The sequence below is a fragment of the Canis lupus genome, chromosome 28 (assembly GCF_048164855.1).
Source record: "Canis lupus baileyi chromosome 28, mCanLup2.hap1, whole genome shotgun sequence".
Lineage (NCBI taxonomy): Eukaryota > Metazoa > Chordata > Mammalia > Carnivora > Canidae > Canis > Canis lupus.
Genome location: NC_132865.1, coordinates 38623914 through 38639850, shown reverse-complemented (window position 1 = coordinate 38639850; position 15937 = coordinate 38623914). Strand labels below are relative to the sequence as shown.

At 35.2% G+C, this 15937-nt stretch overlaps 1 protein-coding gene across 11 annotated transcripts in view; it reads right to left on the bottom strand.

The window, feature by feature from the left end:
- PXDNL (peroxidasin like) overlaps positions 1 to 15937 on the bottom strand; it is a 429120-nt gene that overhangs the window by 28996 nt on the left and 384187 nt on the right. For 8 of the 11 annotated variants that reach the window (XR_012020205.1, XM_072804658.1, XM_072804659.1 and 5 more), the window contains 2 exons: positions 2892 to 3026; positions 513 to 721 (listed from right to left, as the gene is read on the bottom strand). Coding sequence is in view for 8 of the 11 variants with exons in the window: in XM_072804658.1 (XP_072660759.1) it covers positions 513 to 721; positions 2892 to 3026 (344 nt within the window). In the remaining 3 variants the exon portion in view is untranslated. The remainder of the gene's footprint in view (positions 1 to 512; positions 722 to 2891; positions 3027 to 15937) is intronic. The other 3 variants (XR_012020206.1, XR_012020207.1, XM_072804665.1) reach the window with 1 other exon arrangement.

Here is a 15937-nt window from a genome sequence, read left to right as displayed (position 1 = left end):
GACACAGTAGATATGGCAAATTATGTTGTGTCACTAGAGAAAGTTCTCTAGTTTTATCAAGACATTCCCAAATTTCCAATGAACATGGGTGCAACACCTTATAGAGACTAGTCTAAATTATCTGAGCTACTATGATTCTTTTCTCCTCTCTGTGGTCAGCTGACCCCCAGGAAGTAGATATATCCAGTCCCAAATGATTGTAGTTTGATGTTTGGCACAGTCATCTGAAGGGCATGAGAACTAGACACCAGACTGATCACCAAGTTCCACCCCATTCTGCTGGGCCCTCCCCACTGTAACGAGGGTAGATCCAAATGGAGGAGGTTGGGAGGTGGAACCTCTGGCTTTCCCTTTGCCCTGTCCAACATCTGTCTGATTCCTAAAGGAAGAAGACCCTCTTTCGAGTGTTTTCTTCTGTGCACCTTTGTTTAAGAAGCAGAGCCTTCAATGCTAGAAATCACACAAGTGTGCACATATGCAAATCCAGATAGGCTGACTATACACTCACTGACCTTCGCAGCAGTCTTGCCACATTCGAAGATCCACCTGTGGTATCTCATCGCAGCTCAGGTAATCCTGTGGGTATTTTGCCTTCACAAAGACATCGGCCTGGACTTGCTGGATGTTGTCACCATTGTCACAGAGCACACGGCCCAGGGACGCCTGCCTCAGCTGAGTGAGCTGTGCGGGAGTGAACACTCCAGGATTCTCGTACCAGAATCTGGTGGTCAGCAAGGAGACGCGCAGAGTGAGGGGCTGAGGGAGCACTGCACTGAGCTACATGCCGAGCAGTCAGAACAGCAAAGAGCTCAGTGAAGGAGAAACATAAGGAAAGGATTATGTGTGTTCTCCAACTAAGCGTGCTTTGAATTGCCTCCAATATTTTATAAAGTTCTTAAATCCCATGCTTTTGAACTATCACTTTCTATTCAAGTTTTACAAAATGATTCAAAGTAAAGCTTTTAAAAATTTTTTAAAAATATGTTTTTTAACTTAAAATCCCATAAACTAACTTTAGAACTTACTTGAACAATTTAATATTGACATATTTGCCTAAAGGGCAAAAGGGAAATGTTGGTTAATTATTAATACACACTAGTTCACAATATCTATTGGCTAATTAGAATAAATACATTTGATTTCAAATGAAACGATTCAGTTTTAAAACACTATTAAAATGACCCCTTGTTCATTCCTTCAGGAAGTATTTCAGTACCATATACCAAGCACTTTTCTCATGCTAGGCATACAACGTAAGATAGGAAGCAAAAGACTGTTGCCCCTCACATGTATATGGGCTAAGTTGTGTCCTCTCAAAATTCATATGTTGAAATCCGGCCCCCAGTACTTCAGAACATGACTTTATTTGGAGACAGGTCCATTAAAGAGGTAGTTAAGTAAAAATAAGGTCATTAGGGTGTCATGAGGGAGTTAAGTTCATAATCCAATACTAGTGTCCTTATAAGAAAAGGAAATATGGCCACAGACAGGCACACAGAAGGAAGATTATGTGAAGAGAAAAGGAGAAGTTGGTCATCCACAACTCAAGGAGAGAGGCCTCAGTAGGGACCAACCCTCCCAACCTTGATCTAGACTCAGGAACTATGAGACAATACATTTATTATTTAAGGTACCCCACCTTTTGGACTTTGTTAATGGTAGCCCTAGTAAACATACAAAAGAGGAAGGAAGACAGCTTACACCAAAAAACCAAAGCTCTTCCAAATTTGTTTAGTTTTTGACTACATATATGCTTAAGTTATTATCACTCAAACATATTAGCCCAATGATGTATTGCAATAAATTCGGAGTGCTAAAACTAATTTATAAAAATTAAAAGGAAATATTACACTATGAATGTTTGCCAATGTGCAATAAAAGGAATTAAATGTTACTACTTTCTTTATAATTCATAAATAGAAGAGATTGGGGAGAAAAAATTTAAGTAAAGAATAATTTTTTAGTAAAACTTTAACTAAAACCTAAGTTCTAAGCAGTGTTTTAAGTCCTTTATACATGATTAATCTCTGCAATAATATAAACGGTTGAATTGTCAAACAGGTTCACAAGAATCCTAGCTCTTATCCAAGATTATACTAGTGATTTGGATGATACAGCGAATGCCCTGGAACACATTTGGTTCAAGTAATAGAAGAGAGCTAATAGTGTGTCCCATGCCAATCCTGGGAGGGTTGCTTAGTTTTTCAGTTTTCTTAGTTTTTATACTTTAGTTAGCCTTACAATGAAGAGATTACCTGAACTTACATCTTCTGCCAGCTGTCTTTTATAATTTCATGAATTCAAGTTGATTTATAATCAACACTTTAGGACAAACCAAGAGGTTTTTAGGAAGAATTCCCAGTTATCTTTCCACTAGTAAATGCCCTTAACTCATAGTTTTGCAGGGAGGTCTGATCAATTGGTCTTCCATGAGGATGAAGGGATGGAGCTGCAGGCCTGATGTCAGCTCCTGCACTGCCAACATCATTTACAGTTGCCACAATCTCTGAACCTAAGATACTACTATTAATCAGACTTTACAGATGAGGAACAGGTTCCAGGTGTCATGCTTCATGAAGTTAAAGAGCTGCGAGTAAAGATGGTCAGATTTAAATGCATGGTAGTGACTCTAGTGCATCCTTATAACCACTGACTTCTATGCTTTTCCTAGACAGTCTGTTTCTTTTTTTCTTACAAAGATTTATAAGAATTTACAAATATGAATGCTATCTGGTATTATCAATAGTCAGAAAAATTCTGTGACCAGTTACTATTTGTTATTTCTCATATTCAAAATATTTTGAATCTCAGAAAGTATGGAATCACACTTATAATGTTATTGTACACCTATATTTTGTTATCTTTGATAATTATAACAGATAATTCTTCACCTATCTCCATCTCTCAGCCGCTGAAACTGGGTAACAAACAGGCACATAAGTGTTGGTCCCACTCTTGTACCAGGGATCAGGTCTTCAACCATGAGGGCGGGCCAGAAGTCAATGTTGCCTGGGTTACCATACAACCTGAAACAAAGACATACAGATATCACATGCTGGAATGTTAAAGAGACAATGACAGTATTACTTACACGAATGACTATAAAGCATTTTCTTAAATTTATACACACTAAAAAGAAAAGCAGAGATTTTTATGATTCCCATTCCACAGGTAAAAACTTTGAGATGATGGGATCACCCAGCTGGCCAGGGAACAAAGCAGTGACCTAACCAAGAACATTTAACATCAGTCATGTAACATCTACTGTGTTCTTCTTTGTAATTATCCTGTAAGTATATGGAATATAATTCTGTGTGTGTATATATCTCTATCCAACTAATTCTTTCAGAAACATGTAACAAATAAGCTAATTAGCTAAATATTAAAATTTTTCCGTGTAAACAGAGTAAAAAAATAATTTGTGGAAATAATATAATGTGTTAGGGAAATTTTCTCTTGTTAAAAAGACAATGACATTTGATTTGGGATCTGAAGTGATTTTTCAAAATTAAAAAAAGTCATAATGCAAGTGATAATTTAAGCAAACAGCTTTGGACACACCATCAATTTAAAGAAAGAAAATAAGACCAATAAGTACCCATGAAACTCCTTGTGAGAGTGGCTGAGACTGTTTTCTCTCTGTCCTCAAGGATAAACATAGGAAAAACTTGACATGTTCCATACTTTAACCATTTATTTCATATGTGATTCCATAGACACCATATAGTTCAGCTTCATATGTTTTAACCTTGACACAGATAAAAAAATAACGTTCATACATCCTTTTTTTTCACTCAACCTTTTATTTGGAGATTCATTTGTATTGTTGCACTAATTTGCTTCCTTTTCTCTAGTCTATAGTAGCCCATTGGATATTCTTCCAATTTAGCTGTCTATTCTACAGGTGCTGAGTATTTGCAGTGTTTTCAGCTCTTTTACTATGAACATTGTCATACATGCCTCTTCATATGGACAAAGGTCTCACTAGACCAGGCATCTGTAAATTTTTATGAAAAGGATGAGACTGTAAATATTTTCAGCATTGTGGACTACATTTTGCAATTACTCAACTTTTTCCCTTTTCCACAAAAGCCGCCAAAGACAAAACATAAAAAATGGACACAGATTTGTTCCAATAAACGTTTATTTACAAAATCAGGTAGTGGGTTAGATTTGGTCAATGGGCTGTGATTTGCAGATCCCTGCTCTAGAACATGCTGATGCGAAAGCTTCAAATACCAAGTGTGGAGCATGATGTTTTTTATTTTAATAGATAATGCCAAACTGCTGTCCAAAATATATAGGCAGTTCATATTCTCATAATGAGCAAATAGAAGTTCTCTGTGATACATATCCACATGTATATCTTCAATATTAATAGACAGTGCCCTTGCACATTGAACTTATTTTTCAAATTTTCTGTTTAGTTTAATCTCATGGCTACTCCCCTTCTTCTCCTTTCCCCACTCCTCCTTCCTTCCCCTCCCCCTTTGGCCCTTCTCCATCCTCCCTTTCCTGTTATTCCTCTTCCTCTTGCATTTCTTTTCTTAATTTCTCATGATAGCTGGGCTTTTTATATCTCCAAGTACTTGTTTGAGTGTCTGAGTGCTTGTTTAATTCAGATTCAAGTGTTGTATTATAGAGTCCTTCTGTTTCAATTTTTTTTCCCTGGGAGAATTTTTCTCTGAAATGTTTTGATTTGCATTTTTGTTTTCTTGCTACCTAGCTTTATTTGAAATAAGCTTTCTCTCTCTCTCTCCTTTATTCTAGACATTTCATGAAATGGATTTCTAGTTTGGCAGCATAATCTTCTGTCACTGCCGTAAAGTACAGCATCCTTGATTGCAGTGGGAGACAGCAGGCATTGGTGGGTTGTATTTCTCTTTCATTCCTACAGCCATCTTCCTTTCATTTCATTCTGCATTAGCTTCCTATTAGATCTGCAAGGGTGCTACCATTTCTTTCCTTAACTTCTGTCACCGAAACATTGCTACTTCTGGTCACTTTCGGCCCTGTGACTGGTGTTGTAGACTCTGGAAATTTCCAGAGCTACATTTGGTGAGTCAGCACTTACTGCTGAACTTTGCCTTTCTAGAGAGATTTCTTTTTTCTCATAGTTCATCCATGCCCTGATCCCCTTTCTTTTGTCCACAAAGATTTTTAAATTCTCCAACCTTCTCTCCAGGCCCACAGACTTACCGTGGAAGTGGAGCTTCAATGGCAGCTCTGTTGGAACTTGGTGATTATATTCAAACTTAAAGAAATTTGAAATTCATGCCATTCTTGCCTCCTACTAATTCTGAATGTATGAGTCATGTGTTATTTGGTGTGTGCTCTTTGTCAGTCTGATAGTTTGTAGGAGGCCACATTAAGAGATTTAAAATCAAATGTCCATTATTTTTCTAAGACTAACTTGATGGGTATGAAATGGTATTTCATTATCATTTTTCATTATCCTGATTAATTATTTAGTTGAGCATCTGCTATATATTGATTGGGCATCTTATTTTTACATAAAATGCCTATTTATACCATGTCTTTTTCTCATTTTCCCATTGGATTATGTTTTTCTGTCTTACTTCAGGAGTTCTGAATATATTCTGTAAGCTAATGCATTATTATCTATGTTCAAATGTATTTCTCAAGTTTGGGATTTTTTAAAGATTTATTTATTTATTTGAGGGGGGAAAGGGCAGAGAGAGAGAGAGAGAGAAAGAGAATCCCAAGTAGACTCCCCACTAAGCATAGGGTCCAATGTGGGGATTCCTCCATCCCAGGACCCTGAGATCATGACCTGAAGCCAAAGTCAAGTCAGATGCTTAACTGACTGAGGCACTCAGGTGACCCAACAGGACTTTTTGTATTAATTACTTTCATTATGTTAGACGTCGATGAAAATATTGTCTAAATTTTAAGGCTAACTTTATCAATTCATTGTAATTTTTTTAACTTAAAATAGAAAACGCTTTTCTTCCCCAATGCCATAAAGATATTCTCCTTTATATTTTTAAAAGTTTTAAACTTTTGTCTCTCAGATTTAAGTCCCTCATCTATTTGAAATTGATTTTCTTTTCTTTTCTTTTTTTTTTAATTGATTTTCAAATGTGATGTGAGATAGGAATCCATACTCATTTTTATCCATGGATAGCCAATTTTTACAGCACCACTTATTGAGAATGTTCTCATTTCTTACTAATTTGTCCTGCACTACTTTCAAATATCATGGTTCCACACAGAAACACATATTTTTGTGTGTGGCTTTCTATTCTACTCTATCAATCCATCTGTCTATTCTTGAATCAATATCACACTACATTAATTACTAAAAGCTGTATAATAAGTGTTGCTAAGTGGAACATCAAATCACTCAATTAGATTCTTCTTGGCCATTTTCTCTATCAAGTTAATTTTAAAATCAGCCTGTTGGTGCCACAACAAAGAACTATTAAGATCTTAATTAAAATTACAATGAATATATTATTTTAGGTGAATACTGACACATTTGAATTACTTACTCTTTTTTTAAGCTTTATATCATGTGGTCTTTATTAAAAACTAAAACACAGGAAAATTTAACAAAACATTTTGATTTCAGGGATTTGCCCAAGCATTTTTTTTTTTTTAATTTCTAATTTACTGGTGCTTACAGAAGGATTTCATCTGCTTTTGCAAATTCACTGGTCATGATGAGGACATTAAAAGACCAGCTGTTACCAAAGAAATTTTGTATCTGCAATAAAATACGCACATGTAAAAGCAAAGCAGAAATTCATCACATTTTGTGTGGGACATTTTTATAAGCCTACATAGTCATAGCTATCCACATAGATGTTAGCAAAATTTTTCATTTAAAAAAATTATCCAGATAGTTGTAAGAAAGGCGGAACCTCCCTTTCTTCTCTACCTTGTGTTGTGTATGGCTTACCATGAAGTCCATATTCATGAAAAATGTCAGCTCTTAATTTCATTATGTTTTCTGTTTACCTCTGATTATTTAGGAACATTTACAGTCAGTATTAAGCTTCAAGGCAAAGAAATGGAAATGGTCTTTTTCTGTAAGTCTTCTTTCATTTTTTGTTCAGTAGAATTACTGAATCTCAGTCCTCCTGAGCAAAAAATCCACGTCTCCGTTTCTTAAGTACTCTTTAGTAACTACCCTGAGAGTTCTTTGATATCAGAGAGGGTGACAAACATGAGAGACTCCTAACTCTGGGAAACAAACAGGGGGTACTGGAAGGGGAGGTGGGTGGGTGGATGGGGTGACTGGGTGATGGGCACTGAGGGGGGCACTTGACCGGATGAGCACTTGGTGTTATGCTATATGTTGCAAATCAAACTACAATAAAAAAATATACAAAAAATTTCTTCCTAACACATTGCACGGCTTTTGTTAATCTTTTCTTCTCAGTTGGTATTGCAATTTGATTTTTCTTATATTCCTCTTAGTTTACTATGTACAGAATTTGCAAGAAATAGTTGTGATAGTTTTATTTTATCCTTTCCAGTATTTGTCTCTTTCTTATTTTACTGCCTCCCTATGGTTTTCAATACAATTTTGAATATTAATCACAGTAGTTGCCATCCTTGTCTTATTCATGTGTTTAAATGAAATGCTTTTAACATTTAATCAATTGCAGTAGATTTTTTTGAGTTGCTCTTTATTAAGTCAGGATGTTCCATTTTCTTAAAATACTAAGAGCTTTTCTTAAATTTAAGAGAGATGCTGCATTTTACCTGAGATATTCTTTTCTACAAACATTGAAATCACCATTTTTCTTTTTAATATTCATGACATAAATTCTATCAGCACTTTAAAAATGTCAGATCAATTATATTAGCAGAATAAACCTATTTTCATCATGTTTTATATATACATTGCTTGACTTCAATTTTTAATACTTTGTTTAGAAGTTTTTATCTATGGTCGCCTGAGTGGCTCAGTTGGTTAGGTGTCTGCCTCAGCTCCCATCATGATCTCAGGGTCCTGGGATCTAGTCCCACATCCAGCTCCCCATCCAGCCCTGCATCCATCAGGCTTCTCTTTCAGTGGGGAGTCTTCTGCTCCTCCCCTTCCCCATGCTCTTTCTCTCTCTCTCTAAAATAAATAAATTTAAAAAGAATAAGTTTTTATCTAAATTTATATGATACTGTCCTTATTTTTTTTAAAGATTTTATATATTTATTCATGAAAGACAGGGAGGGGGAGAGAAAGAGAAAGAGAGAGAGAAGCAGAGACACAAGCAGAGGGAGAAACAGTCTCCATGCAAGGAAGCCTGACATGGGACTTGATCCCAGGTCTCCAGAATCTTGCCCTGGGCTGAAGGCCACGCTAAACTGCAGAGCCACCTGGGCTCCTTGAGAGATTGTCTTATAAAAGTTCCTTTTTTTCACACTGTCATTGTTTTTGCTTTTATGTTTTTTCTTTTTTTTTTTAAGACTTTTTAAATTTATTCATGAGAGACAGAGAGAGAGGCAGAGACACAGGCAGAGAGAGAAGCAGGCTCCATGCAGGGAGCCCAATGTGGGACTCGATCCGCGGACTCCAGGATTACGCCCTGGGCAGAAGACAGGTGCTTAACCACTGAGCCACCCAGGCGTCCTGCTTTTATGTTTTTTAAATGTTAAAATAGTACTAGCCCCTAAAAGTAAGTTAATGTATTGTGTCCCCTGTTTGTATATTTTCATTAAAACTCCAAAGGCCTTAGGACTTTAGGACTAAATTGAATATTATATTGATTTCAAGAACAAGTGTCCAAATTTATTTTGAAAGCTTCTTTCCCATTTAAAGTCATAACATCTAGCATATTTTGCCACAGCATTTGGTTTCTCTTTATTGCTGTGTCCTCTGCCTTACATTTTTTTTCTTTTTTAAAAAATTTTATTTATTTGAGAGAGAGAGAGGTAGAGACACAGACAGAGGAGAAGCAGGCTCCATGTGGGGAGGCCGATGTGAGACTCAATCTTGGGACTCCAGGATCACACCCTGGGCAGAAGGCAGGCACTAAATGGCTGAGCCACCCAGGCATCCCCCTGCCCTACATTTTCAAGAAAATAAGTTAAAAAATTGTAACTTAAAAGTAAATTTTAATTATTGTTGTGAGTTGAGTGATGTCCTGAAAGATATGTTGAGCCCTGAGCACCTGTGAATGTGCTCTTACAATTTGAAAGTAGGTTCTTTAAGGATGCAATCAAGTTAAGATGAGGTTAGGAGGGTGGGCTTGAATCCAATATCTATATGACTGATGTCCTTATAAGAAGAGGAACATCTGAACACAGATACTAGTGAGAACACCATGTGATGACAGAGGCAAAGATTATACTTTACAGCAGCAGGCCAAGGAATGCCAAGGATTGCTGGCAAATCACCAGAAGCTAAGAAGAGGCAAACAATTTGCCCCTCTAATACAAGTTTTAGAGGCATCATGATCCTGCTGAGACTTTAAATTCAGACTTCTCACCTCCAGAACTGTGAGACAATAAACTTCAGTTATCTTCAGTCACCCAGTTTGTGGTACTTTGTTATGGCAGCACTAGGAAACCAAGACAATTATTAGCCCCCATAATTCCATACAAAAGCCATTCCCAGTTTCTGAAATAGTTTTCCGGCTAAAATGTTCATTGTCCTGTTCCCATGCTTTTTTAAATAAATGTAATATGATTTTGATCGCCTTTGAAGGTATCACTGAATTAATTTCTTAGATTCAGTAGTAAAGATGTTGCATTCTGAATGGTTAAAATGAAATTCTACAGCATATGATAAATAATGGTCAGGCTCCTCGCAGGGAGCTTCTTCTCCTTCTGCCTATGTCTCTGCCTCCCTCTCTGTATCTCTCAGGAATAAATAAATAAAATCTTAAAACATATATGGTAAATAATGGTTAGTGCAAATCATAAAGTTAAAAAAAGATGAAGTTAATGTCTGGGAATTGTTAAGAGTTCATACAAGAAATGATAGTTTGAGGTTATAGAAATTAGAACATTGAACTTTCCCAGATAGGGTAATCTTGGCTTTGTTAATTTCAGTCCTGTAATACTGATTTGTTTTTCATCTCTTAACCAACTCAGCTAAACCATGCCTATCCTTATTGTAACTAACTGCTTTTATTGTGGCTTACCACATAGCTCCAAGAAATGTTTAAGGGCCTTTTAAAGTTACTTAGTACAGGTATCATATTGAGTAACTTATTAATCATATATGGCTTATGTTTGAAACAGTAACAGTAATGAACTCAAGCCTCATTAGAGGGAAGTCTGAAATCAATGAGTTCTCAAAACATTTTCTACTGATTCATCTGCATTTACTCAGGAGAACATTAGCTCTTTTTTTTTAAATTTTAAAATTATAAGATGTACATTTCTTTCATGGTTATAACTAGAAACTAGTAGGAATACAAAGCAGCTTCCATGTTTAATTCCTTTGGTATGTCAATTCACTTCTTTAGATTTCCTCCCCAAAGCTAATAGTAAGCGTTTATTCCATGATCAAAAATATCAATCCATCATAAAGGTGGCATGGTTATTGATGAGGAAAACAAAGTCAAGAAAAATGTGGCTTAAATTAAATCTACTTAGATTGCCACCCACTGATAGATACCTGAAACATTCATAGTGTGACCTGCTTCAAAAAACCCATGACTGCCTTAATGTCTTAACACTTAATGTTTTTATTAAAGACTAAAAGTAACCTTATCTTAACAGCAGCTGGCCCCTCAAGGTCCTGAAAGCCTTGCTTCCAAATCCTTAGAGACTTATGCTCACTCTAAACCCTGCTAACTAAAATATATGTAATCAGTCACTGCTCACCATCTCAGTGTTGCTCTTTCTGGCCGTGGGTCCTGTCCCTGCACTATAATAAAATAATTTTTTTGCACCATAAAGTGTCTCAAGACTTCTTTCTTGACCATTGGGCTCAACAATCCCACAGCAGTGACTACTGTAGAGAGTTATATAATCCTGGGGCACCTGGGTGGCTCAGTTGGTTAAGCAGCTGCCTTCGGCTCAGGTCATGATCCTAGGATCCCAGGATCCCCAGATCCCCAGATCCCGGGATCCCCAGATCTGGATCCCTGCTCAACAAATGGGGAGTCTGTTTCACCCTTTCCCTCTGTCCCTCCTCCCACTTGTGTGCTCTTTCTCTCTCAAATAAATAAATAAAATCTTAAAAAAAAGTTGTATAATCTGAGATGGCATCTGATCAGCACTGCTTCTGAGTGTGACAACAGCAGTGTACAACCTTCTTTCTGTTGAGGGCAGGAGTAAACTAGAAGGTTCCAGGTACTTTTGACCATAACAATGGCCTAAGTATTGCATTAGTGTGCACTGCCCAGAGTGAGTGTGAAAACTGTCTTCAGAAATAGTCTTCTATCTTTGATAAATGTAACATTTAACTGTGTTTCATTAAATTTAGTTTCTAATCTTTTTTATTACTGCAAAACAAACCACAGATAGACCAATAAGAGTAAACAAAGTCTAGCTATGTTTAAAGTGGTATTTTTGTTACGATTCGGATGTACAGAGTTGAAAGAAAAGATTTGCAAACTTTGGAATAAGCTATTGCATGCCAGAAAGACAATGATATAATCCACATCTAATTTTGTAACAATATTTTGACTTAAAGGTGGCTCTAGAAAGAAGAATTATCGTAAGAACTTTCAACTGGATCATCCTGAGAGACACCAGGGTAGAATGTCCTATATGGAACTTTTTTAAGGGCTCTCCGTGCTTCCTGATTCAGAGTGAAAAACAGATAATGCAGCAAAGTATGATTTTAGTGAAACAAATAAAAGCCTTCACAACAAACACTGAGAAAAGGTGCTGGGTAAGAAAGTGTCCTTGTGGAAAAGCTTTCCGACACTCTGAACTTTTAGAATAAATGTGATCATTTAGTAGCTTTTAGAGAGAAAATATGAAACATGTCCTTCAAAAAAAGCAAAATGGCCTTGTGTACTCTCACACAAAATAAAATTTCTTCTGCCTCAGGATGATTGCTTCAATTTGTGAGAAATGAATGACATAAACTATCAAAGAAATTAAAACAATGAGAACATACTACCTTAACAGTGTGATTAGTCAGACCAGAAACATTGTACGATATAACTTTATGGTTGATTCAAAGTCACTAAAACACCAGAAAGAAAAATTAGTTCCTTAACCTGGAAGAAAAATTCCTCAAAATACTTTTGACTAGAAGCTTATCTCAGAATTCTAAATGTTTTCTGAAAGATTTTAATGACACCATACTGTTTTTCCTTTAAAATTATTCTACAATTAAAGTTTTATGCATTTTGGAAAACCATAAAGCTGTATCTTTAAGAAACATTACCTCTGCAACTGAAATGGCACAGAAAAATTAAGCAAATAGGGAAAATAAATTGTCACTTTTTTCTTTTTGAACAAATATATAATGCAATCCATTTTTTGCTTTTACAAGAGGAGAAACTTTACTCTCTACTACAACTTCACAGGAGGAAAATAATCTAGGCTACTTTACATAACATTTTATAGAGAACTAAAAATGTTAATAGTCATCACATTTTCAGAAGCAGAGTACAGTACATAGAACTCTGTGATTATATATAATAATAAAAAAATCATGGAAATTCTATCTTATGGTCAGTTAGAGGAAAAAGAAAAGGGACCAAAAAGAAAAAATAAACAAAAAGAACAAGAAGAATAAAAACATAAAGTCAAGGCAGAGAATTAAGAGCAAGAGATACAACCAAGCATCATAGAGACTGGGTAAACTTCCTCACAGAAAAAGGGACAGGTTCATATCCATCAGAAATTCATGTCATGGAGCACCAACATATTTGAAAAACAGAGAGAAAATCTTTCATGATAATAATATTTGGATGTTTACAGCATGACAAATAGCAACAATTAAATCCCTCCCCCTCAACTTTTTTAGCCCAGCGGTAGACAGAGATGAGGAATTTGACTTTTGGTATATTTTCCATTGTCAGGATAAAATACTGAAAAAAAATTTATTAAGTTCTACTCACATATATATAGTAACCATTTGAAATCTCTGGCTCTCAGAAGTGTTCTCTTTTTGCTTAAAAGATTCCTTAACAAGTAGGTATTGGATGTTAAAGACATGTAATCCCCCAAAAGAGACTTCTCATCATATAATAACCAAAAAGACAGGATAATAACTGAAAGAGGAAAGGAAATGTATTTTTCACTGTGTGAGACAATACTATCGAATGTCATGTCTATAAACCACATAAAATGATCTGATACACATCTTGTGGTAAGCATCCCACACTTAAGGAAATACAGTAAAAGCCTTGGTTTTAATTTCTGATTATGACATACACAATTAACTATTTCATTCAGTCCACAGATTCTTAATGATTTTTAGAGTTTTCTAGACATGAGTCTGGGATTAAGAATTGAACTAATTGACAGACTCTGCTCTAAAAAGGTGCAGGCCAATCAGGAGGCATAAACAGATATTTAAAACAGACTGTAGTATATAAAATAATACATAAAAGTATGTTGACAAAAACAGAGATTTATTCTACATCTCTGAAGTCATGCTCTATATATCATAGTAGTTGTAAGAGAAATAATAATATGATATTGAGATGAGAAAAAGATAAATGAAAAAGAGTGATGATAGATGATAATAGATGGTAGAGAGATAAGAGTCTTTTCTATATGCCAGCTTAAGTGATCAGCATTTTATTTTTATTATCCTATTTGATGTTAACTGTAAACAATTGATTTATAAATTTCATTTGTGTCTCCCAAACTGCAAAACAATTTTGATTTAGTACCATCTGAACCTCTTCCATTCTGATCCATGACTATTTCAGAAGTTCTCCATCCAAATCCAATTTCCCACTCTTTAACTTTGCACATTCACAGATGAACTATGTTCCTTCTTCACAGAGCAAATAAAACCCACAGCCAGGACTTCCTCAACCATCCACACAAACTATGACACTGCTAACATCTCATCATCTTCATCTTTTCCCTTACAATTCTCCCTTCAAGACAATATACTAAAGCGGTGAAAATTCTCAAATTATTCTCAAAAGCAGTATCCCTTTTGTATCTCCTATTACTCACTTGTCCTAATATGGCATATCGCATTGAAAATAAAAAGACACATTAACTACTGGTAATAGATCCTTCCTAGGTTTCCAGATGGGAATAGTTGTTGAGGGGCCATGAGTACATTGTATTTGGTATGCCAAGTCCAATCAAATAGGAACTGCTGGTTGCCATGAGAATCATGTTTTAGAAGAATTCTGAGATCACATCCAGGTTCAGTGAGAAAGAGCCCTCTAAGAGTTTAGCAGTGTTTGAAGCAGACATAATAGAAGGCGACTGGTCAGGCAACTGCTAGTTATTTACCTATTCTCAGCTAGTGTTTCATTATTCATTACCATGTTGATTGTGTGTCTTTTATTTAGCAAATAGCAGGAACATGGTAGACATTTCATAAATACTTATTAAGTAACTTAACTAATAATTGAATGAATAGGTGAATATAATGATAAAAAAAATGTTTCTATCCTCAGAATACTAAGAATTATACTGCTGTTGTTGTGACTGTTATTATTACTTTCATCTTGAATGCGTGTTCAATTTTACCAAATGTCATTTTGTCATACTCTGAGATGATTGCATGGGTTTTATAATTGGACATTCTACTGTGGTCATTATACTGATACTGACTCAGTCTTATATTCCTGAAATTATCTCTCCTTAATCACACTGAATTATTCTACTACTATTCATTATTTGACTGAGAGATTTTTCATTCCTTATCAAAAAAAGATATTGAGATATGACTTTATTGATGCTGTCCTAAGGTTTATTACCAGAAGTAGGCTAGTTTCTTCTAATTAATTGAGTAGAGTTTCATTTCTTTATATATTCCATCATACAATGTGTTCTTTACAATTTGAAAGATTTTGCCTATTTAGAGCCCAGAGACTTGGGCTATTTCAAATTTCTAAAGGCTCGAATTTGGCATTGTATCTTTCATTCTCCTAAGATCAATTAGAAAATTATAAAGTTTTCAAAATTATTTTCATAGAAATAAAAATAGCAATTTTTAAGAAATTCTGCTTATTTTATGTTTTTATTATTTCCAGCACCTGGCTATATTAATTAATTACTCTTATTTTTCACCTTTCCACTTCGTGAATTTTTACTTTCATTCTTTCCAACTTCAGTTAGACACTTAAAATAACTAAGAAATAAATGTCTGCCAAGCTCAGCCTGTGAGATTTGTAGTTGTTGATTACCATAACCTAGCCTATCTTAACTGTGCAGGCTTCAAAGATACAGGTTTGTTCTATTTCCTAAGTTAGGTAGGCAGTAGATGGGTACATTGTTCATTAAATTGGAAGACTCAAGCCTTTCTTCCACTCTTTAACTCTTTACATTAATTTTTTCACTGTATCTTCCCTAGATTCCTTTTTCTATCTTTCGGAACATCTATAAATATTTGGCATTTTCAATCTTTCTGCACGACTCTTAATCTTTCTTATGATTTACTTTTTTATCTGTTAGTACTACATGTTGAGTGATTCCTGCAAGTTTCCAGTTCACTAATTCTTTATTCTAATTAGTTGTCTGAGATATCTATTAAGATATTAATTTCAATTCTGTCCATCATGTTTTAAAATTCTATTTACTTTTCAAATATCTGTATTTCTTATATTTTCCTTTTAACATGCTGTCTATATATTCTTTCACTTATTTATGTTAAACTTTCACAGTATTTTTCAAATTGATCTGTTCTCCCTTGATTTGGGATCCCAATACCTTCTTTGTTTTCTTTTGTTTATTGCTTTACATTTATTCTCATTGCTGGTTACCTTATGGCTATGTATTTACCCAATCAGTTTTTAATCGGTGTGCACATGTGACAGAGAGAACTTCTTGGGAGTCTGTTTTCGTTTCTGTGATTGTGCAT